Here is a 21,434-nt window from a genome sequence, read left to right as displayed (position 1 = left end):
GTGACCCCGCCCCGGCCCCCGCCGTGCCCCGGGGCGGGGCTCCCTGAGGCCCCGCCTCCCCGTGACGCCACTTCCTGCGGGGGACGCGGAGGCCCCGGTGCCGGGTCGGGTCGGGCCGGGCCGGGCCGAGCGGGCCATGGTGGTGCTGCGGGGCGGCGCGGGCCCTGAGGAGCCTTACCCGTGAGTGCGGGGCCCCGGGGCCGGGCGGGGGCCTGCCCCGTGGGGCGGCTGGGGGCCTGCCGGGTCTTCTCCGTGGGCCCGGCTGTGGCTTCGGTCCTTGGCCCGTCAGTGTGGCCGCGGCCCCGTGCCTGTCCCCCTTCCTACCGCCAGCACCCGCCGGTTCCTCCCGCAGCCTCCGGGCAGCGCTTGTCCGCGGGCTCCTCGCCCCCGGAGGGGACCCCTGAAAGCGCCGCAGCGGGGCCGGGGGGAGCGGCGGGAGCGGGCGGCTGCGGCGTCCCGGGAGAGGTGTTACCCCATCGAACCGGAGCAGGAAAGCGCCTGGGCCCGGAGGCGGCTGTGTCAGAGGCAGGAGGCCGCGATTAGGATAATGGGTTAATTAGTGTTTACCCCACTGAAGGTCACGGGTGCTCCCCGGGGACACCGGCAGTGCAGCGGCGATGTGCCACGGCGCATCCGGGCCCTCGGGTGACCCGGTCCCGCTGGGCTCAGCCCCGTGTGCCGGGCCGGGCTGCTCCCCCCTCGGGGGAGCCCTGACCGGGGCTGGGGGGGGGGGGGGATGATGCTGCCCGGCGAGCCGAGCCCTCCACCCCCAGCCTGGGGCAATGGGGGGGGGCTCAGGACCGGGCTGCCCAGAGCCGTGCCACGGCAGCCGGGGAGCCGGCGGGGCGGCTCTGCCCGATGGGGCTTCTTCTTCGTGGATGCAGCAGTCCCGTCTGGCAGCGGTGGCTTTGCTTGGAGTGTTGGTGCCTTGTCCCACTTGTTAAATGATAAATAATAGGAACTGGTTAAAAATCCCCGTTTTGGGAACAAGAGGCTTCTTGTTCCTTGCCTGGAAATGAGAACTAGGGGAGAAGCCGCTAAACTTGCTGTGCGGTGGCCCTGGAGCTGCTGGGCTCGTTTCCCTGGGGGTCGGTGTTTGCTCTGGTCCCCAGGGAATGAGCTCTGCTGGGACCCGGCTCCCTGGGGGTGGCAGTGGCCGTGGCAGCATTGCCGTGGCTTGCACGGGCAGGGCTCCCGACGCTGGAGTTACCATTAAGGGAACGAAAGTGGAGCTCGTCTGAAACCGGCTGCTTGTTCCTGGCTGGGCGCCTGATGCTGTAAAGCCCGGCTGTGCTGGCGCCGGCCTAAGGTCACTGTCACCTGTGAGTCTCCCGGCCTGGAAATGAATCCCGCAGCTCTGCCGAGTGCCGGCGGGCAGAGGTGGCAGTGCCGAACGGCGGACGTGGCAGCACAGGGTGCCAAGGCGGGGTGCCAGGCACGCAAGCACATGCCAGGCAGCCTCCGCACCGCCGCAGACAGCCCTGGAGGCTTTGGGGAACGAGAGGCGCGTGCAGCTCAGCAGCTGTCCTGCCGCCGAGGAGCAGGGGAGGGCCAGGCTGGTGGGTCCCCGCAGCGCTGAGGGTGCTCCCGCTCTGGTGACACTTGCACAGCGATTTTTAACATCCTTTCTCCCCCTGCCTCGAGGATGAGCCCTCCCCGTGGTCCCACTGCCCTGAGATAGGGCTCCCTGTCTATGAAAACAGGGTAAATATTTACTGCGCGTTGCCTCGGGCCCCTTCCCTTTGCGGGGCTCCTTCTGTGCGCAGCTATTCCGGGGCCGTGCCGGTGAGCCGTGACGGCTCCTGGTAGTGCCAGGCTTGCAGCTGCCGAGCTCTGTATACTCAAACCTCTGAATTGGGGCCTGCAGTAAGGTGACTCCCTCTATTCTTTTTTATTTTTTTTTAAAACCACCTTTGTATCAAAAGTTGACCTGTGAGCCCTGGTCGCTCTCTGTTTGCAGCTTGGGTTACAGCTCCCCACCCGTCTGTTAGTCATCGCCAGGGATACGTGCATCTCTTTTTTTTTTTTTTTTTCCTTCCAAGGCCACCTCTGCCACTGTTTTCCCTTCAGCTGGAAGGGGAAGAGGTGGGGTTTTCCTCCCTGCCAGCAGCAGAGGCCCGTTGCTGCCTCTGTCCAGGGGAAGGGGAGTAAAAAAAAAAATAAAAAAAAAAATCAAAAAAAAAAATCAAGGCTTTGGTGTGGGTAAGCAGCTGGCCACCTTCCCAGGCTGGCAGGCTGTAATCAGGCAGCACAGCCCGCTCTGCCTCAGCTGCTGAGGATGGCTGTGCCAGCACCTGATTGCGGTGCCAGCTCTCCCCCAAGCCCCAGGGCGCTGGAAAGGAGGGGTCCAGGTGGGGACATAGCAGGGACAGCCATGCCCGGTGGGGACCAGCCCCGTGGAAGGGGCGAGACATGGTGTCGCTGTGGCAGCGGTCCGGTGGTGGTGCAGCTGCCCTTCCAGCCCGGCGTGTACCGTCGTTGTGTAGGGGTGGTTTGTTTTGGTGATGTTGGTTTTCTCGCCCACCTTTTGCTGTGCTAAAGGAAATCCACACAAACCGGAGGGGAAGCTGCGATGCAGAGGCTTTAGCAAAGAACAAGCGAAAAGATAGTGAAACTTCCTGTCTTTGGCGGAGTTTTTGTGAACTTTGAAACCAAAGCGGTTGTGTTACATGTCCAGTGAGCTTCTCACTCGTCGCTTGGTTTAATTTTCACATGAAATTTTCCAAGTTTTATGGTAGTTACTAAGTAACGCCCTGACCAGAGCATTGTTATCAACAGAAGCCAAACGCCTCTGGGCCTACCCAGGAGCGGTGCAGCCTTTCTCCGGGGGGCTGTAGCTTTATGGCAATGAAGGCTCCTGCTGCTGGGACCGGCAGGCTCCTTACCCGTTGTCTGCTCTGGGTGGTACTGGGGCAGCCGGTGTCTCTGCTCTGGGCCCTGCCAGCTTGTGGCTGGTTGTTATATGGTGATTATATGGCCAGGGCGGGTATTACCGCTGCCTTCGATGATCGGGCGATAGGGCCGTGAGGCTGTTAGCTGTGTCTGATGGGGTACAGGGCCCCACGGAGGAGGATGCGGTGCCTGTGGCACTAGTGCTGATGGCTGATGCTTTGCCTCCCCCGTCATCCCCGCCGTGGGCTCTCCCCACGCAGCTCCCTGTCCTCGTGCTGCCATAGCTGTTCTGGGGCCTGGGGGGTCTCGGGTGGGCTCAGTCCCCTCTGCCCTGTGTCCCTGCAGGAGGATAGAGGACTGCCTGCCCCCACTGGAGGACTCCCCGTCCAAGAGGTTCTCCCCCTCCAAGCGAAAGCAGTATTATATCAACAAGGCCATCCGCAACTCGGACCTCATCCCCAGGGCCAAGGGGCGCAAGAGCCTGCAGAGGCTGGAGAACAGTAAGGACTCGGGGCGGGCTCCAAGCGCTGACTCTTCCCTGGGCTGAGTCTCTTCCCCAGGCAGGTGCTGCTGCCCCTAAACGCTCCGCTGCCTGGCAAGCAGGGGGGTGCTGGGGGCACAGGGCTTCTCTGAGGGCACTACCTTCCCTCTCAGGGGCTTTGCTCTCTTCCCTCCTAGCTCGCTACCTGATGACACTTCTGGAGCGAGATGAATGTGGGAGCGACGAGGGAGAGCTCACCCACTCTGCCACCCCAAGCATCTTCACCGAGGCCTGTAACAACGAGACTTATGTGGAGGTAGGTGCAGCTGCCCGCTGCTCGGGGCTCGCTGGGGAGGCCCTGGCACGGCATGTGTGGTTCTGATAGTGCGTGGTGTCCAAACCTCATTCCTCCAGCCCGAGCACCCTCTGCCTCCCTGGCCTGAGCTGCTATGCCCTAGCTCCTCCATGATGTTGGAGTTGGGGACGGTGTCTGTGCGCCCAGTGCCCGGCTGCCACCTTCTGTGCCAGAGGGAGATCATGTCCTGGGGCCCCTGGTCCTGCAGCCTGTGGGCTGGGGGATCTCTGGGCAGATTCTTGCAGAGGATCCGCATAAACGTGCGGTGCGGGGGCTGGGTCCTGCTCAGACCCTGGCCAGGCCAGCTTAATGGAGGCTGCTGCTGCCCCTAGCAGTGCCCTGAGCACTGCCCAGTGCCCCAACGTACAGCATTGTATCTGCGGAGTGACTGACACAGGGTGAGCTGCAGCACTTCTCCAAAACAGGCCCCTTGCCCAACCCCTCTGTTGCTTCACGCTGCCCAGCCCGTGTTACAACACTAGCTCCGTAAGCGGCTGTTTTGAAACTTGCCTTCTCTCCTGTTTGATGCTCGGGGCTTCGGCTGCAGAGCAACCTGCACGGTCTGCATGTGTACTCCTGGCTCTGCAGAGCTCTTCTCTCGCTCATCCAAGCCAGGCTTAGGAAGCCCGATGCAGACCTGGGTTTGAGCTGGATTGCATGGATAGGCTGTTACAGTGCCAGCACTCGGACTCCCAGTAACCTTTGTATGTTGGCTCCGAGTGTTAAATCTGCATCTCCTCCCAAAGCGGCTGTTACAAGCTGTAACAGACAATCAGGAGCTGGAGAGACACAGAGAAAGGTTGTCACTGCTGTGGCCTGTTCCTTTGTTCTGGCTGGGGCAGCATCGCAGCTGCAGAGCTCTGCCCAGCCCCATTCATTCCCCTCTCCAAGCTGCTGTTCCTGCTCTGCTTGGGCCATCCCTGGGGACAGGGGGGCGAGGAGAAGGCTCTCGGGGCACCAGGTGGGCTCAGGGTGGCCATGCACCGCAGGGTGCTCCCCAGAGACCTCTGCAGCGGGGTGCGGTGGTTTGTTTTGTCAGATCTGGAACGACTTCATGAACCGGTCAGGAGAAGAACAAGAGCGAGTCCTGCTCTACCTGGAGGAGGAGGCCAGGAAGAAGCACAAGAGGAAGCTGCCAGTCAAGAACAAAGACAAGTGGAAAGGTGCTGGGAGGGGATGCTGGGTGGGGAGAGCCTCTCCCTTTCTTCCCCTGCATGTGTTTTGGGAAGGGCACTCTTCCCCAAGGGCTGCATCCTTCTCCCTGCGCCATCCACTCATGACAGGACTTGGGGATGTCTGAGCCACCCCCTCAGGTGCTGCAGTGATTGCAAACCCCCAAATCTCAGCACCATCCAAATGCTCCTTTGCTGGGGAGGGTGTTCCTGGTCCGGGAGTGACTTTGGGCAGATCCACGAACACAGGAGGTGGCCAGCTGGGCTCCTCCGGAGCAGCCATGGGGACGTCAGGCTCCTTCCAAGAGGCAATGCCATGTGGCTGTGGCCAGAGCCATCCCGCGGGCACTGGGGATGTGAGCTGTGTCCCAAGTCCCTTCTGTCTTCTCTCTGCTGGCTCCAGAGCACCCTGCCTACACACCCAAGGAGTGTTTCCAGCGCATCAGCCGTCGCCTGCGCTCCACCCTGAAGCGGGGCAGGATCCCCATGGTGAGCCGGGAGCTGCTGGGGGCGGCGGGACTGGGGCAGGCTGGGCTCTGGCTGCCAGCGTCCCACGTGCAGCTTCGTCTGGAGCCGTGTCCCGAGGGCTGTCCCCTGACCTCACGCACGGTCTCCGAGCCAGACAAGTGCCGAATTTCAGATGAGCTCTTGGGCAACGTGCTCCAGTTCTCGTATGACCTCTGCAGTGGTGGCTGATTGCAAACAGACATTCAGCTCCCTGTGCAGATGGTTTTTCCTGGCTCAGTTCAGATTTTTCTGGCAGTTACAGGACACTTTTACGGGGTTGTTTCCCAGTCTCTGCCCGGTGAGCAGCAGGTGACGGGGAAACCCAGTGTGTTTGCCCACAGGGGCAGCAGCGGAGCCTTTGGGTTCTACCAAATAGTCCACACGAGGCTATTTGGAAAAACTCAAATGCATTTTGAAAGGGGTCAAGCTGTATAAACGGCTGAGCGGACAATTAATTCTGAACGGAGAGGCAAGTGTGGCCTTGTGCCGCCTGGCTCGGGGAGCCAAGCTGCCACGTGCAGCCTCTGTGCCGCACTGCCTGCCCAGACACTTGTTCTGCTGGGCCCTGAGGGTGCCTGGCTCCCTGCTCCCTCTTCTCAATGGTGCTGTTTTCCTGCTCTGTTTGTTTTTCTTGTTCTAATTAGAGTCTCTGAAAGCAGCCTCAGCTCCTCCTGCCCGCTGGCTTCTGCTCAATTTGTTCTCAAATGAGACTCGCTTCTGCTGCTTGTCTCTGGGGTCATGGTGCTCTGGAGAGCTACATCGAGTTGATCTTTGCCTGTCGGGAGAAAAGGAGATGCGAGGCACGAGGCTTTCCTGGCTGCTGCCGCTCTGAACGTGAGGGACAATGCCAGCCCTTAGTACACAAAGTATGGAGCTGGCAGGGGATGGATTCTTCCCCGCCTTGGGCACTGGAAAGGGGAGATGTCTCCTCTCCTTGTGCCTTCCTGCCATCTTGCAGCCAGATGACTTGCCTGTGAGCTGTTGGCGGTAACTCCTCGGGAGCTGGAGGCCCCGTCATGCTGAGTCTGTGCAGACGTGGCAGGGAAGGTGGTTGTAGTCACGAAGTTCCTGTGGCTCGGCCTGGCCCCAGCTGGGACAGTGGCTCCTCAAAGGCAAAGCATGGGTGCTGCAAGGGGCACAGAGCTGCATGGGGCAGGTGGCTTTGCCCACGCTGGGGTACACCCGGCAAGTGCCACCTCCCTTTGCCCAGCTCCTTGCTCTCGCCTGTTGCCGCAGGGTCTGAGCAGGGTCTGGCCGCCATTGCCCCCTCGCTGACAGCCCCTGCTTCTCCTTACAGGGCACGCTGGAGGGCCTGGAGGAGGAGCTGCTGGCCTTCTTCTCCGTCACCCCTCAGTCTGTCTACACAGCATTGATGGACAACAGGTATTCCTCCCCCTCCAGCTCTGCAGAGCATCGCCTCTCCCCACGGAGCGGAGGCCAGGGCCCCAAGCTGTACATACCCCACGCATGGGGGTTCCCTGCTCACCGCGGCCTGAGCAAACTGCAGCGCACACAGCTGCTCTGCCCGGCTTTGAGCTGCCCCAGAGCCACCCCAGGCTGCAGAGGGGCTCTGGGGGCGAACAAGACCCCTTGGCAGGATCGGTCTCACGGGTGTCCAGCTGGGGACACTGCGGAGCCCCTAAGGGAGGGACATTCTGGGGGCATCCTTGCACAGAGGCTTGTGGCACTTGGTACTCCTGCCTCTGATCTGTGAGCTCACAAGAGGAACGAGGGCAAGGCAGCGCTTGGGAGATGCTGGTCTGAGACCTGCCAGCTCTAACCCTGTCCCCCGTCTCCCCCAGCTTTGAGCGACTCCTGCTCCACGCGCTCTGCCAGTACATGGACCTCGTCTCTGCCAGTAAGAGCCTCATGTTTGTTTGTTTGGTTTTGGGGTTGTTTTTGGTTTTTCCTTCTCTCCATTGCTATCTCTCCTCTCCAGCTCAGCCTCTTCCTCCCTTCCTCCTCCCTGCCCCACCTTGCGCTGTGGCTCACAGATAACCCTGCTCTGTTCCCCGAAGCTCCCTGGGGAGCCTTGGCTGTGGTCACCCCGCTCCACCAGTGCTGCTGGGCAGCATCAGCTGCTGCCAGGGGCTGAAGCCCAGCAGCCAGGGTGATGGCCAGGCCCAGCTCTGCCTGGGGATGTCTCGTTCACAACAGTGCTGTCATTTCTTCTCTGGGTTGGCTCCAAAGCAGGAGCTCATGGGGCTCCCTCTCCTGCGACTGTTGCCTCCTCCCGCAGAGAGCGGCCGTGCCCACACCCTGCCGTGGGTTTCCCTAGAAGATTTTGTTGCCAAGGCAGGGGAGGAGAGGCGCCGGGCTCTGTCTCTGCGGAGGAGTTTTTGCTGCTGAGTGTTTCATTAGCAGCTGCTTGTGGAAAACAGCACGAGAGCGCTAATGATGTGAAGTGGAGCCCATGGTGCCGGCAGGGACACGTGGAGGGGGCTGGGGAGGATAGTTGCTGCCTTTGCAGAGCACAGAGGAACCTGTGCTTGCTCCAAGCCGTGGTGAGGAGAGGAGGTAGCTGGGCTGGGAACGGTGTTTGGGACCCACGGGGGGGATGGGGCTGTGCTAACTGCTCCCTTTTGCTCCCCAGGTTCAGACATCGAAGGGAAACGTCAAATGAAAGTGAGCAACAAACACCACGTCTTCCTGCCCCCCGAGCTCCTGCTCTCAGACTACCTGGGGCAGATGAGCTGATACCCCCCAGGGACACCCTGCCCCTCGCTTGGTGCACTGAAGGCTTCCTTCATCTGCGCCTGGCCTCCCCCAGCCCCGCCGTCCCCTCGGCTCCAGCCCGCTGCCTGCCTCTCCCCTCACACCGTCCTCAAGGGGCTCGTCCCTTCCCCTGCTCCAAGAGCCGATGCTTGATGGTGCAGAGCCGGGGGCTGCGCTCCCCCGGGCTGCCGGGACTCTCCTGGGGGGCAGCAGGCATCCTGGCCCTGCCAGATATGGCCGGCCGTGAGGCGTGGGCGAAGCAGGTGCCTATCTGTCATGCTCCCCCCTGTTCCCCGGGATTGCCGTGCTGCTTCCTGGCTGGAGCTCTCTCCCTGGAACTGTTTGTGTGTCTATTTATAGCCCAGGTGCTTTTAAAAAATAATCGGGCTGGGCCAAACCCACCTCTGGCACTGACGCTCGTGGGGTGATTTTGCTCCAGATTTTTCTGTGGTGAAACAGCTCCTCGTGGCTGCTGAGCAAATGCTGAGCCGGCAGAAGAGCCTCGGGGCCCTCCCGTTCCTGGGGAGCGGTGCTTTGCGCAGCACCCACAGCTCTGTGCCTGGGATGGGGTGTTTGCTTGGGGGGGGGCTCAGCCCCCTCTCGCCCTGCTGGGGTTTCAGCAGTGCCCCGTTCCCTACCTCACGGGCCGGGCTGTTTTTAACTGTAATATAGCCTGTGGTTTTTATTGTGTGTGTATACATTTATGTGCGTGTGTGTGTGTGCTGGGGTGTGCAGCCCTGTGTTCCTGCTGGGGCAGTTTGTGAGTCTCCCCGTGCCCCCGCATGCGTCGAGGGCTGGCTGCAGCTGAGGAGCCCTGGGAGAGGGGAGTCCCCGCTCTGGCGTGGCGTGGGGGCTGCTGGAGGTGTTGGACCCCCGGCTGGGACTGTGTCTCTGCCTGTTGCGGCAGCACCCCCGGCTGCTCTGGAAAGACACCAGCTGCCATTAACCGGGGGTTCCCCCCCCGCTCCGGGGCAGGGGGAGCCCCCAGCCTGCCCTTGCACCTCGATTGCTTGTGTGACTCGGGTGGCGTTCGGGAACAATAAACCACCGTGCTCCCACCCTCCGGCTGTGTCTCTGCGTGGGGAGAGGGCTCGGGGCGGGGGGGCGGGAAGCCGGGACACACACACACACACACACGCCGCCCCCACCCCCCCCCCCCCCCGCAAAAAGCGGGTGCGGGCCGGTCTCGGGAATATGGACTGGGGGATCCGAAAAAATATGGAACGCTTCACGAATTTGCGTGTCATCCTTGCGCAGGGGCCATGCTAATCTTCTCTGTATCGTTCCAATTTTAGTATATGTGCTGCCGAAGCGAGCACGAAACACTCCTTCCCCGCCGCGGTATTTAAGGTTCCACATCACAGGCATAGGCAAAATAGGGTGACCGCTCTTTCCTGTATAGATAATCCCACTATTCCCTCCCCCCCCGAAATCCTGACTTTCGACACCTGACTTCCTTTCGAATTCACCAAAATCCCCAAAACTTTATGTTATATTTGCTGTCGCTGCCGCGGTGCGTTCTGGGTAGGCGTCCATGCAAATTAGAGCTCCTGTGTGACGCTCCCCCACCCCAGCGCTGAGGGCCTCCTCCCGGGCTGTCCGCGGCGGTGCCTGAACGCGCGGAGCGGGGCGCAGCGCAGGCACAGCGCAGGCACAGCGCAGGCGCGCGGAGGGCAGCCCGAAGGGGCGGGGCGGGGTCCTCGTGTGCGGCGGGAGGCGGTGCGGGCGGTGAGTGGGGCCGGGACCCCGTGAGGGACCGGGACCTGGGCGGGCAGAGCCCCCCCTCCCCCCTGTGCCCCCCGCCTCGCCTCGCCTCTGCGGCAGGCCCAGCTTCCCGGCTTCTCTCCTGTCCCCGAGGGGCAGGCCGCGCTCCCGCCGTGGGGGCGCCGGGGCTTCTCCCGGTGTGGGGCTGCCCCCCACGCGTGTCTTGAGGTCTGTGCTCCCCCCCCCACCCGCTCACACACCCACTCATACCCTCCTAGGGGCTGGGGTCCCCGCTGGCCCCTGGGGAGCTGGGGCTGATGCTCCCTCCCCGCTCGGGTGCCGGGGTCGCGGTGGGGGCCGGTGTAACCGGGGCTCTGCCTGCAGCCTGTGACCCGTGGAACCGCCGTGCCTTACTTCCACGGAGGACGGAGCGCCGCCTCTTTCCCTCTCCGCGGGACCCCAGGGCCGGCGGAGCGCCGGGGTTCTGCCAGCGCCGCCATGGACTTGGCCTACGTCTGCGAGTGGGAGAAGAAGCCGAAAAGCGACCACTGTCCTTCCATCCCGTTAGTGTGCGCCTGGTCCTGCCGCAACCTCATCGCCTTCACCACAGACCTCAGAAACGAGGAGGAGAAAGGTACAGCGGGCTCGCGGCAGGTTGGGTAACGGCGGGAAGCTCGCAAGGCGTTTAGGCGACTCCTGTCATGGGGAATCGCTGGGCCGGGTGGCCTGTGCTCTGCTTTGGCCCTGAAAGCTCTCACCTGCGCTCATCGACACAGGAAACTTGTGCTCTTTCTTTTCCTTCAGTGCCTTAGATTTAATGGGTGTTTTGTTCACTGGGAAGCGGTTCTTGCTCTGCTAAACCAGGGCAAGCTCTGCCTTGGCATCTGGTACCTCACCTCTTTCCCAAAATTGCTTGATGGAAAATATTTTGTCTTTCCTTGCATCAGCTGAGGCTCTGTGGGTTTAGAAATGGCAGCTGGGTAGCTGGTAACGAGCAGCGGTGATTCACTTCTCTTTTCATGTAGATCTCACCCATATGGTCCATATCATTGACACTGAGCATCCGTGGGACGTCTATTCCGTTAATTCTGGTCATGCTGAAGTCATCACTTGTTTGGAGTGGGATCAGTCAGGTGAGCTTAGATCACTTCTTGCTACCCCTCTGTCCCACTGTTCACATGCGTGTGTTTCCCAAAACAATGGGATACGATTCGTTGTGGAGCAGGAGTTTGTCCAGGGCTTCGCAGCCACGAGTTGGTTATCTCCATTCAAACTGCACCGTGGTGGGTTGATTTTTATTTTCTTTTTTGGCTGTGCCCCCTGGTTCTCACGAGGCGCTGTTGTTGTAGGCTCCAGGCTGCTCTCGGCAGACGCAGATGGTCACATCAAGTGCTGGAGCATGACCGATCACTTGGCCAACAGCTGGGAGAACACTGTGGGCAGTATGGTGGAAGGGGACCCAGTTGTGGCCTTATCCTGGCTGCACAATGGCGTGAAGCTGGCTCTGCACGTGGAAAAGGTTTGTCCCAGCTCTGCAGGGGATCGGGTCGAGTCGTTAGCAAAGGACTTGGGAAACCCTTGTCTTGTGTTTCTCTCTGCTCTGGGCTTCCGCCATGGCCTCGGGCGAGTTGAGTAGGGGAATTTTTCCAGTTAAAAAGAAAAGTCAGATTCCTCCTTCCTGCTGAATTTCAATGGGGGTTGGATGCCTTGTTTCTCTTGGCGCTTTAAACGTGTCTTAGTCTGGTGCTTCAGTTTCCTTGGCTGTAAAATGGAGATAAAAGTATTTCTTTGCCTACCAGCAATAATTCAGAAGAAATGCATTCAAAGTCCTGAGGTTTGATCCAGGGATTTGGGAGTGGGAACCATATGTGTATGGAGATAACCTGCTTGTTTAGAAACGTGTCTAATTCTGTCAGACTCAAAAAAAGCAAGTCTGCCAAGTAGAAGTTACCTACGTATGCTTTTTTTAAACGTTAATGCTTCCAGTGTCCCACAGAGAGAAGCCTTTCCCTCTGTTTAGTACTGGAGAACCTGAGGCACAGGGATGTGAAGGATTGTGCAGCCAGTTGGTGTCGGAGCCAGAGTTGGGCACAGAAAGGAAGAGGGGGTGTTGGTCTTCCAGGCTCAACCAGTGGGGCTAGAGCTCTGGGGTGCTCCGAGAGCTCAGCTGGTGGGCTGGGGTGCTCCTGCTGCCTGCGCAGCTGGAACTGCTCTGCCTTGGGGCAAAGGGGCCTCTCCGGGGTTGCATCTGGAGTTGGGTGTATGAGCTCGGTGCTCTTGTCCGGCTCTGTTCAGCTCTGCAGACCGTGCTGCAGTGGCTTAACGAGGAGAGCTCCGCAGTCATGAGAACGCTGCAGAGATTGGGTGCAAATGTCTTTGTGTTGTCGTTCTCTGTTCACAGTCTGGAGCATCGAACTTCGGTGAAAAGTTTTCCCGGGTCAAGTTCTCTCCGTCACTGACACTGTTTGGTGGGAAGCCCATGGAGGGCTGGATTGCCGTGACCATCAGCGGGCTGGTGACAGTCTCTCTCCTCAAGCCCAACGGGCAGGTGCTGACATCCACAGAGAGCCTGTGCCGCCTCCGCTGTCGCGTTGCCTTGGCAGACGTGGCCTTCACTGGTGGGGGGAACATCGTGGTGGCCACGTCAGATGGCAGCAGCACCTCCCCTGTCCAGTTCTACAAAGTCTGTGTCAGCGTGGTGAATGAGAAATGCAAAATAGACACCGAAATCCTGCCTTCCCTCTTCATGCGCTGCACCACGGACCCTGCCCGCAAAGACAAATACCCAGCAATCACTCACCTGAAATTCCTCGCTCGGGACATGTCAGAGCAGGTGAGCGTTGGCTGTTAAAGCAAGTAGGAGTTAAGTGAATAGCAAGGAAGTAGGTGTTTGCTCCACCTTTGGCTTTCCCACATGGCTCTGGAGGTGAAGGATCATGTCCTGCAATGCCCTTTGCATTTCTAGCTGCTGTTTCTGGAAGTGCCACTAGTTCAGCATCGCTGTCGAGCAGGCTGCGCTTAAGAGGTCTGGGGGTGTAGTGGCTGGGCCCTCTGGTTTTGCATCCCTGAAGGGCCCCCTCCTTCATTAGCCTGATTAGGCTTTGCTTTATGTATTTTCCGTATCTGGCATTAGCTGTAGGGGAGCTCCGCCGGGCTGTCCGGGAGGTTCTGGGAGGTGAAGTCTTTCATCTTTAGGTCTCAGCTTCAAAGCAGCCTCTCTCCAGAACACTTAGAGCTCTTGATCTGTGTGACTTATTTTAGTTTGCTAAGGGATTGATAATGTGATTCTGGAAAGTGAAGTGATTCAGTGACACCCAACCTTGCTTCTCTGTCCTCTGGTTAGGACAGAGTGCCTTGGTGGAGAACAAAGTGTCTCCTCTGGCTTCAAAGTCAGTTCAGTTCCTGCCCTTTTCTTCACGTTTAGTTTAGGATGTATGTGAGTGACATCAGCAGGTCACAGGCTTGCCAGAGATGAGATGGTCTGTGATGTGGCACAGACCACAATAACACGTGGCAGAGTTCTGCCTCTTTTTCCCTCTAGCTGGAACTAAGGACTTTGTTATGTGTTGCCGATGCGATCCTCTGTTTTTGGCTAATGGAGTATAAACTAATTGGGAGAAGGAGCCTCAAAACAGGGGGGAGAGGGAGGGGCAGAAAATACGAGGGGATGGTGTCTTTCCCTATTGTAAAGTTTGCATGTCGTTGCAGTACGGGTTTCTGTCTTGCAGGTGTTGCTTTGTGCTTCCAACCAAAACAGCAGCATCGTGGAGTGCTGGTCTCTGCGGAAAGAGGGGTTGCCAGTCAATAATATCTTTCAGCAAATCTCCCCTGTGGGTGAGTTTCTGCCCCGGATACTTTTAAAAAGAGGAGCAAGGTCTGAGTGAAAATGCCAGACAGGTTCTCAAATCCATTATCACATATATGGGATTATCCAGAATCCCGTATTTATTTTTCAGGTGATCTCAGTCACATGCTCTAGTCTGTCTGTTTGCATCTTAGGCAACAAATTGCTGGTTTCCAGGAAGTGGTTTGATTGTTACTTTCACTCAATAAAAGACATTTTCTGTGTTATGCAGTGCAACCACTCTTCCCACTGAGAACCGAGTGAGCTGAGCCTTCTAAAGGGAAAAGATCGTGCAGCAAAGCCTGTTTAATCAAGCTATCCAGTCTGCATGTTTTTTCCGCCTGATTTCAGATATAACAAAATCAAATTTATGCAGTTTGTTCCGGTGAAATATAAAGGATTATTGTACATAAGGATTTTTTTTTAATCACCACCAGCAGAGCCTCCCATCAAAAGAGACTTAGCAAAACAAGTCATTGTTCTGCAATTACTGAGATCAGAGAGGGAAAAAAAAAAAAGGGGGACGTATGAGGGAAATGTATGTGTCTGGTAGAATGAACAAACAGTCGGTGCTTGGTCTGTAATCCCACTTAGTTGGGGAGTGTGGGCAGAAATCAGGGAGGGGGGTGTATTTTCTGATCTCTTTGGGGAGAGATGTCTCATTTATTTACTTATTTGTCAAAGTTGGAGACAAGCAACCCATGATACTGAAATGGCGGATTCTTTCTGCCACCAACGACTTGGATCGGGTTTCAGCTGTGGCTCTGCCGAAGTTGCCAATCTCCCTGACCAATACTGATCTGAAGGTGGCGAATGACACCAAATTCTTCCCTGGATTGGGTAAGGAGGTTCTGTTGTCTTTCTCCTAAATATGTAGCTTTTGCCTGAAACTTTACCTCCTTCACCTTCTGCAGTAAGAATTCAGAACAAACCGTAGAGAATGTTGATAGGAAAACTTTCAAAGACATGGTATCTTCCTGCCATGCCGCTTCATTTCTGTGGGAAGAGGCGTATCTCTGTGAAACGCTGATGTGGCTTGAAGCTCCAAACGTGCCTGTGAGCCCGCAGCCTTCTGGGTGCTGTGTTGTTGCCACATGGGCTTTCAGTGGCGGTGAGGTCTGGGCTGTACCAGGAGGAGCTGCTTGCTCAGCCTGAGTTGTCTTCTCTCCCCAGGCCTGGCTTTGGCTTTTCACGATGGCAGCGTCCACATTGTTCATCGCCTGTCCTTGCAAACGATGGCCGTCTTCTACGGCTCTTCCTCCCAGCGCCCAGTGGATGAGCAGGCCATCAAAAGGCAGCGAACTGCTGGTCCCCTGATTCACTTCAAAGCCATGCAGCTCTCCTGGACATCTCTGGCCTTGGCTGGCATCGATAGTCATGGGAAGGTACTGTGCTTTGTTACGGGGAGTGTGCATGAGTTCCTCTCAATCCAGGCACTCACTCTGTCCCTCTAAGAGGCGATGGATCACTCAGAAGAATGCTGGGAATGTTACTTCCAGCTGCGTGATCCATGTAAACAAGAAGGGATGCATCCCGTTACTGCAGGGATGGTATCTTTGGGTCAGGAATGAGGTGCAGTGGGCCCCGTGTCGCATTATGGCTTTGCAGAATGTTTTCAATCCAGTTATTGATAGAGGTTTTCCTTTGCCTCCTCCCTTCAGCTGAGCATGCTTCGCATCTCCCCCTCCATGGGCCACGTGCTGGACATGAACATGTCCCTCCGTCATTTGCTGTTCCTCTTGGAGTATTGCATGGTGACAGGCTACGACTGGTGGGACATCCTTCTCCACGTCCAACCCAACATGGTCCAGAACCTGGTGGAAAAGCTGCACGAAGAGTACATGCGCCAGAACGCGGCCCTGCAGCAGGTCAGTGGGGGCAGAAGCTCCCTGCCTTGCTGCAAAGGAGGGGCGTGTGCAGGGGTCTCGGTGGCTGAGAGCAGGGAGTGATAACAGCCAGTGCTCAGGAGACAGATGGCTCTACCTGGCCATGTTGTCTGAACATTCTGCTCGAGCTGTACTTGAGGTGTGAAGATCCTCCATTTAAGCAGCGTTCATTTTCACCACCGTTAAGGGGTCTCTACCTGTTAGAAACGTCTGGTGAAATGGTAAAGTCTATTTTTGGCAGAGATTCTGGGAACAGTAGCACTGCTTGTACGCGCACAGAAGAGTATTCGCTATTCCTGTCATTCATGCGGCAGAAACGGAGAGTAGAGAATAAAGCAGCTTGCTTTAATGAGCTTATTCTAATTCTGCCCTTACTTCTGTATTGTTCGTGGTGTCTCTCTCGATCAGGTTCTCTCCACGCGCATTGTTGCCATGAAGGCATCTCTCTGCAAGCTCTCCTCCAGCACGATAGCCCGTGTGTGCGACTACCACGCAAAGCTGTTCCTCATCGCCATTAGCTGCACCTTGAAATCGCTGCTACGCCCTCACTTCCTGAACACCCCAGACAAGAGTCCCGGGGACCGACTCACCGAGATTTGCTCCAAGATCACAGATATAGGTAGTGATTGCACGTAACACCTGGCACTGCGTTCCGAGTGGTTTGTGTCAGATCGTTCCCCTTTTAGGTTCGATATAAAGTGTCATGGTCTCATCGTAACTCCTGGGTTTGAGGAGGAGCAGGGCGACCTCTTGGCACTGCAGGGACAGGGGGTGAAGTTTGGATCCAGCTGCCTGAGCTGGGAGATGTCTCACTTCTATTTCAGACATTGACAAGGTGATGATTAACCTGAAGACAGAAGAATTTGTCCTGGAGATGACCACGTTGCAGTCCCTGCAGCAGCTCATCCAGTGGGTGGGAGATTTTGTGCTCTATCTGCTGGCCAGCCTTCCTAACCAGGTGAGAGCCTGGAGAACAGCCAGAGAGGAGTGGAAATCTGTGCACAGTGTTGGGTAGCACCAACCCTGGTGTTCCTGTGGAAACAGACACGCAGAAAGAGCAGAAATACAATGTGGTCCTTTCTGTGCCCATCTGGCAGTTGGTGATGTAGTGATGGTGATGTAGTGACTGGCAGCTGCGATCAGAGAAGCAGGCTCAGGAGCTGCCTGGCTTGTTTAAACCTTTTACGAACCTCTGTATGCCTCTGACCTCTGCGGCATCCTCGGGCAGGGAGTGCTGCAGGCTGTGTGGTGCTTGAAAAGAGGAGTTGTCTGAAAACGGAGCAGTGGTTCCAGCAGGCTGCGTCTAAGTCCCAATCTCACTGTTTTTTCCCTCCGCAGGGTTCCCCGGTGCGGCCGGGACACAGCTTTCTGCGGGACGGGGCGTCCTTGGGCATGTTCAGGGAGCTGATGGTGGTGATCCGTATTTGGGGACTGTTGAAGCCAAGCTGCCTCCCTGTCTACACCGCAACCTCTGACACCCAGGACAGCATGTCCCTCCTCTTCAGGCTGCTAACTAAACTCTGGCTGTGCTGTAAGTGTTTGCCAGTTTCCCTGAACAAAAGAATCCTTCCTTAATGTGGATCATGCGTGAAAGGAATAATTGCAGGGAGTAACTTCTGAGTGGGTCTGTAGTGTTTAGAAAGGGCAAGCGCAGCTGCCAGGTTTATTGTTTTCTGTGCTGTGTTGGCGGATGGAGGAGGAAACTGCACGCGGTTCTCAATCTCTAAATGAGAAATCCAAAGATCATGCTGGTTCTCTTTGCTTCATTTTCCACGCAGGTCGTGAGGAAAATCACATAACGGAGCCAGATGACACCCTGATAGATGAGTGTTGCCTCCTGCCCAGCCAGTTGCTCATTCCCAATATCGACTGGTTGCCCATCAACGATGGCATTATCAGCAAGCTGCAGAACAAACAGCTCGTCCGGCTGCAGTTTGGGAAAGCTCCAGGGCTCGTTGGTCACACTGTCTCTTCCCAGTTTGATGCCTTTGTCAGGTAGAGACACCTGAAGCGTGCAGGTGGTGTGGTGAGAAGAGGGAGGCAGGGGGCTGTGGGATCTCTTCCCAGCTCTGAGGGGTCACTGGGTTTGGGATGTCTGTGCGTTTTGGCTCGTCCACTTGCTGGTGCGACCCAAGAGCAGTTTGTCCTTTCTGCTGAAATTCGTTTCTTCACTTGCAATGGGCTGGGAATTTAAAGTATTGAAAAGAGGTGGCAAATGGAGGAGGGGAAATCCTAGTTTGTGATTAGATCCATGTCAGCCTGGCCTTGAATCCCACAGCACTCGATGGACAAGGTGGTCAAAGCCCACGTCATGTTGGCCACAGAAATGCAGCTCATGTCCTGGAGACAGCTTTTAGAAAGTGATGTTCTAGAAAAGTTCCTGTTTTTCCTACCTAGGGCACCCGGACAGCCCAAAATTGATCATCTGAGGCGGCTTCATTTAGGAGCGTACCCCACAGAGGAGTGCAAGTCGTGCACCAGGTGAGCCACACAAGCGTAATCCCTTAGTGCAGAGGAGGACTTGGCAGAAACTCAGACTGGTTTTTTTTTGTCATTCTAAAGCTCTTTCGGTCTCTGTGTGCCGTCCTAGCTGGTGTCCCGGTAACGTTTTGTGTTAATTGTCTGCAGGAGGAAATGCTGCTTCTATAATAAGGGGTTTGGTGCATGGCGCTACCCCTTGCATTGGAAGAAAGCGGTTGTGGTTGTGTTTAAGGCATCCCTAATCTGGAAGACTGAGATCCTTAAAATGCTTGTTGAGCAGCGTTGCTGACTCCAGATAGCTGCTGCCGTATCATTGCAGCGTGGCTGGTAGATTAAAAACCTTAGTACTTTGCCTGGCAGAGTAACCCCGGTTCTGTGAGAATTAGCTCTGTTTGTCATTGCCAGTGACTGAACTACATTGAATTGTGCGTCATGGAATAAATATGGTGTTTAACAGAAAAATCTGAGCGCAGTCAGGCTGCGCAGGTAAACAGAGACCAGAATTTGGCCTGTAGGAAGGAGTCTTTATCGGTGATGAGAGATCCCCAGCTGGTTTTGCAGGTCTGGTCTTTAAATAAAACTACCTGTGTTCTCGGAGAGGAGCTGGTGAGAGGAAATAATCACAGCATCCATGGTGCCATTTTTGGGTCATCTATCAAACTAGGCTTGCGTTTTAAGTCCCTTTGTGCTGTCCTCTTCATCCACCCTCACAAAAGAACCTGGATTTCAAAATAATGGTGCAAGGAGCAAACATCTGTCTAATCATGTGATTGAATTAGCTTTAATTATTGGTTTTAATAGAAAGTCTCTGTAGCAGATCATTTTTACAAGATGACTGTCTGCTGTTTTATGTATAAATAGCAGCTGGGGGCTGTTGTCTTGAAGACAGCCTTCTGTTCCAAGATAACCTCTCTTCATGTAAGATAATTGCTCGCATGGTTTCAGCTGGTTTTTAGCGCTCACAAACATCACCTGCAAATGACAAAAGCTGCTTTCCTCCTCAGATTTCTCCCTCCCTGTGTGATCTGTACAGATGCCCTAGCAGTGCTGGCTTTTTTTCCCCAAGTTTCTGTGTCTCCTGGGCCTGGCTGCACCTCTCTGTTTCTTTCCAGGTGTGGCTGCGTTACGATGCTGAAATCGCCAAACAAAGTCACTGCGGTGAAACAGTGGGAGCAGCGCTGGATCAAAAACTGCTTGTGTGGGGGGCTGTGGAGGAGGATGCCCCTCAGCTATTCCTGAGCACATTTTCTGCGCAGGCAGAGTGGGCGCCAAGCGGAAGAGCTGCTCGGAGCTTCCTTGGAGGTAGTTGGGACAAAGGAACGGCAGCTCTGAGCTCTCCGAAAGCATTGTTCCCGTGCTGCTGGCAGGGCAGCGGCAGGGCAGTGCCAAGCCAGCTGACCAGCAGTGCCGCTGCTTTTCTCACATTGATCTTTCTGGGCAAAAAGGAGGGGGGGAGGGAGCTTTTCCTCTTTTACAGGGAAGAACCAGGTGGGAATGCCAGAGGCTGCCCTGGCTGGGGCCGAGGGCCTGGGAGGAGAGAGCTGGGCTGCGGCTGTGCCTCTGGGCTGAGGCGGAGGGGCTGGGCGCTGGCTGAGCCCTTGCCTGGGCGGAGCGGTGATGGGTGGTGGCTGGGGCCAGACAGTCCCCGACCAAAGGGGAGCAGATTCATGGTACCTTCTGTTCATCCCTTGCCACAGGCCGCTCGGGAAGTGTGGCATGAGCTGGTTACTACCTGTTTCCCTGCACCTCCCCGTCCTTTGAGGAAACTTGCCCCTCTGGTGGGGACTTCATTGTCGGACCCATCTGTATTGTAACGGGGCAATGTCTTCCCCCTCTGGAGGAGCAGGAACTGCCCGGAGCAAACCCCTCTGGCTCTCACCAAACCAGCAGCTCTTTTGTAAATAAAAGTTCCCTTAATTTTGTACAAAACATTTGGTTTGTTTTCAAAACTTGAGCAGTCTTTTGTGTAACTTTGGTCACACAGCACCTGTCCAGGACAGAAGTGGGAAAGCCCTGTTAATTTTGTCTCTATTAGGAAATGAGCTGCAATCACTTGCAAAATGGGAAGGGGCAAGCTTCTGTTGGGTTACTGTGGACACAAGAGAAGACAGCAAGTCGTTAGGATTGTTGTACAAAGCCGGACACTTCAGTGTGTCTGAGGAACAGCTCTGCACTGCTCCCAAGGTCGGGTACCTGTGGGAGCTGGGGTGCTTGGTAGCATCTGCTCACTCAGAACTGGGCCGCAGCAGGCAGCTGCCTGCTTGTGGGGAGCCCTGAGCTGCTGCCGCCATCAGACCAAGCTGAGGGTGCTCGGCACCTTCACGGAGTTGGACCTGAACATCTGTGCGCTTTGACAAAGCGCAGCGGCGATGCTTGGAGCTGATCGGTGGTTTGGCCAAATTCCTGCCTGTCCCCCCCAGAGACCGGTTAAGGGGGAGAACGAGCCCGTTTTTATATGTTCCTTTTTCCCTCTGGAGCTGCATTTTCATTTATTAGTGAAACATTGAGCTGATGGCAAAGAGCTTGCCTGTCAGCTCTGCTTCATGTTTTGCTGTATGGAGCTGGTAGCTGCCTTGCTATTCTGCTGGTAATTAAGGAAAAGCAAATGGCTAATTAGGAAACTACAACTTCTTGTGAAGGTTTTTTTCCCCTGTAAGTAAAGCTGTAATCAACCCAGGCCCTCATTAGTCTCCTTGTTCTCAGAGAACAGGTTTGGGGTTATTGACTGTTCGTTGCTGCTGTTTGCAGGGCAGTGGGACAGAGTGGCCGCTCTGTGGGAGGACGAATGCTTGCTTGGCCCCGTGCCTGGGAGCAGCTCCCCAAGGTGCTGGCTGGGCTGCAGGGTGGCTGCATGCACATCAAGGGACGGAAGGTGGGGGATCCCCTCCTCCATCCCCAAAAGGAGTGCTTCTGCCTCTACCTCACCCTCCTCCTGCCCTGTGCACACTGCTTCCCTGGCCCACTGCCCCGCTCCCAGGGGGGTGCTGGAAGGGGCTCACAGGTCCCTGCCCCGACACTGCTGCCCCGCTCTGGTCCCATGGGAGGGCAGGGGGCTCCTTTGCGCTGAGGTCCCGCACTGGTCCTGTCATGGTGGGGGGTGCAGGATGCGGACCAGGGTGCTGCTGGGGCCAGCCGGGCAATGCCAGGGCCAGCAGCTCTGTCCCCTGCTCCCCCCAAGGCACAGGCACCCACCTGGGTGTGATGGGCTGGGGGTGCTTGGCCATGGGGTATGGAGATGGGGGCCAGGAGGGGTGCTGGGGGGTGGCAGGGTCCACCTGCCCCTTGAGAGCCCGCTGGGGTCAAGCGCTCACTGCAGTGAGTTTGGGGGGTCTCAGCATGCGGTCGAGGCAAAGGAGGGGATGGGGCTCACTCCAAAGGTGTGGGTGGCAGGGAGTGT

At 56.8% G+C, this 21,434-nt stretch overlaps 2 protein-coding genes and 1 non-coding gene across 6 annotated transcripts; 2 read left to right on the top strand and 1 right to left on the bottom strand.

The window, feature by feature from the left end:
* Positions 1-22: 22 nt before the first annotated feature.
* Positions 23-9,180, top strand: R3HDM4 (R3H domain containing 4). The gene is made up of 8 exons (XM_075776443.1): positions 23-180; positions 3,238-3,392; positions 3,571-3,689; positions 4,768-4,891; positions 5,304-5,389; positions 6,705-6,790; positions 7,210-7,265; positions 8,001-9,180. Exons 1-8 carry the CDS (start codon positions 137-139, stop codon positions 8,102-8,104), a joined length of 774 nt encoding a protein of 257 aa, XP_075632558.1. The 5' UTR covers positions 23-136; the 3' UTR covers positions 8,105-9,180.
* A 154-nt stretch (positions 9,181-9,334) lies between these two features.
* LOC142598259 (U6 spliceosomal RNA) lies at positions 9,335-9,441 on the bottom strand. The gene has a single exon (XR_012832551.1). It is a non-coding gene; the product is annotated as a U6 spliceosomal RNA (small nuclear RNA).
* A 377-nt stretch (positions 9,442-9,818) lies between these two features.
* Positions 9,819-19,966, top strand: MED16 (mediator complex subunit 16). Of its 4 annotated transcripts, none has more exons than XM_075776342.1 (15): positions 9,819-9,850; positions 10,211-10,460; positions 10,852-10,959; positions 11,176-11,345; positions 12,228-12,659; positions 13,555-13,660; positions 14,355-14,510; positions 14,844-15,055; positions 15,332-15,538; positions 15,965-16,175; positions 16,381-16,514; positions 16,895-17,087; positions 17,335-17,551; positions 17,954-18,037; positions 19,150-19,966. In XM_075776342.1, the coding sequence occupies exons 2-15, from the start codon at positions 10,325-10,327 to the stop codon at positions 19,274-19,276; spliced, it is 2,493 nt and encodes an 830-aa protein (XP_075632457.1). In that variant the 5' UTR covers positions 9,819-9,850; positions 10,211-10,324; the 3' UTR covers positions 19,277-19,966. The 4 variants fall into 4 exon arrangements, with proteins under 4 accessions (XP_075632457.1, XP_075632455.1, XP_075632459.1 ...); XM_075776340.1 differs by having other exon boundaries at positions 9,829-10,054; XM_075776344.1 differs by lacking the exon at positions 11,176-11,345 and having other exon boundaries at positions 9,829-9,850.
* Positions 19,967-21,434: the final 1,468 nt, after the last annotated feature.

Source organism: Balearica regulorum, chromosome 26, assembly GCF_011004875.1.
Source record: "Balearica regulorum gibbericeps isolate bBalReg1 chromosome 26, bBalReg1.pri, whole genome shotgun sequence".
NCBI classification, from domain to species: domain Eukaryota; kingdom Metazoa; phylum Chordata; class Aves; order Gruiformes; family Gruidae; genus Balearica; species Balearica regulorum.
The sequence above is the reverse complement of the archived record's forward strand: the minus strand, read 5'-3'. Positions and strand labels throughout refer to the sequence as shown.

Excerpts from the sequence above, each read along its gene's own strand:
- R3HDM4 (XM_075776443.1), top strand. The coding sequence starts at position 137 with ATGGTGGTGCTGCGGGGCGGCGCGGGCCCTGAGGAGCCTTACCC. Across the intron at positions 3,690-4,767 it reads ACAACGAGACTTATGTGGAG|ATCTGGAACGACTTCATGAA; the intron begins GTAGGTGCAGCT and ends TTGTTTTGTCAG. Across the intron at positions 6,791-7,209 it reads ACAGCATTGATGGACAACAG|CTTTGAGCGACTCCTGCTCC; the intron begins GTATTCCTCCCC and ends CGTCTCCCCCAG.
- MED16 (XM_075776342.1), top strand. The coding sequence starts at position 10,325 with ATGGACTTGGCCTACGTCTGCGAGTGGGAGAAGAAGCCGAAAAGCGAC. Across the intron at positions 10,960-11,175 it reads TTTGGAGTGGGATCAGTCAG|GCTCCAGGCTGCTCTCGGCA; the intron begins GTGAGCTTAGAT and ends CTGTTGTTGTAG. Across the intron at positions 15,056-15,331 it reads GCATCGATAGTCATGGGAAG|CTGAGCATGCTTCGCATCTC; the intron begins GTACTGTGCTTT and ends TCCTCCCTTCAG.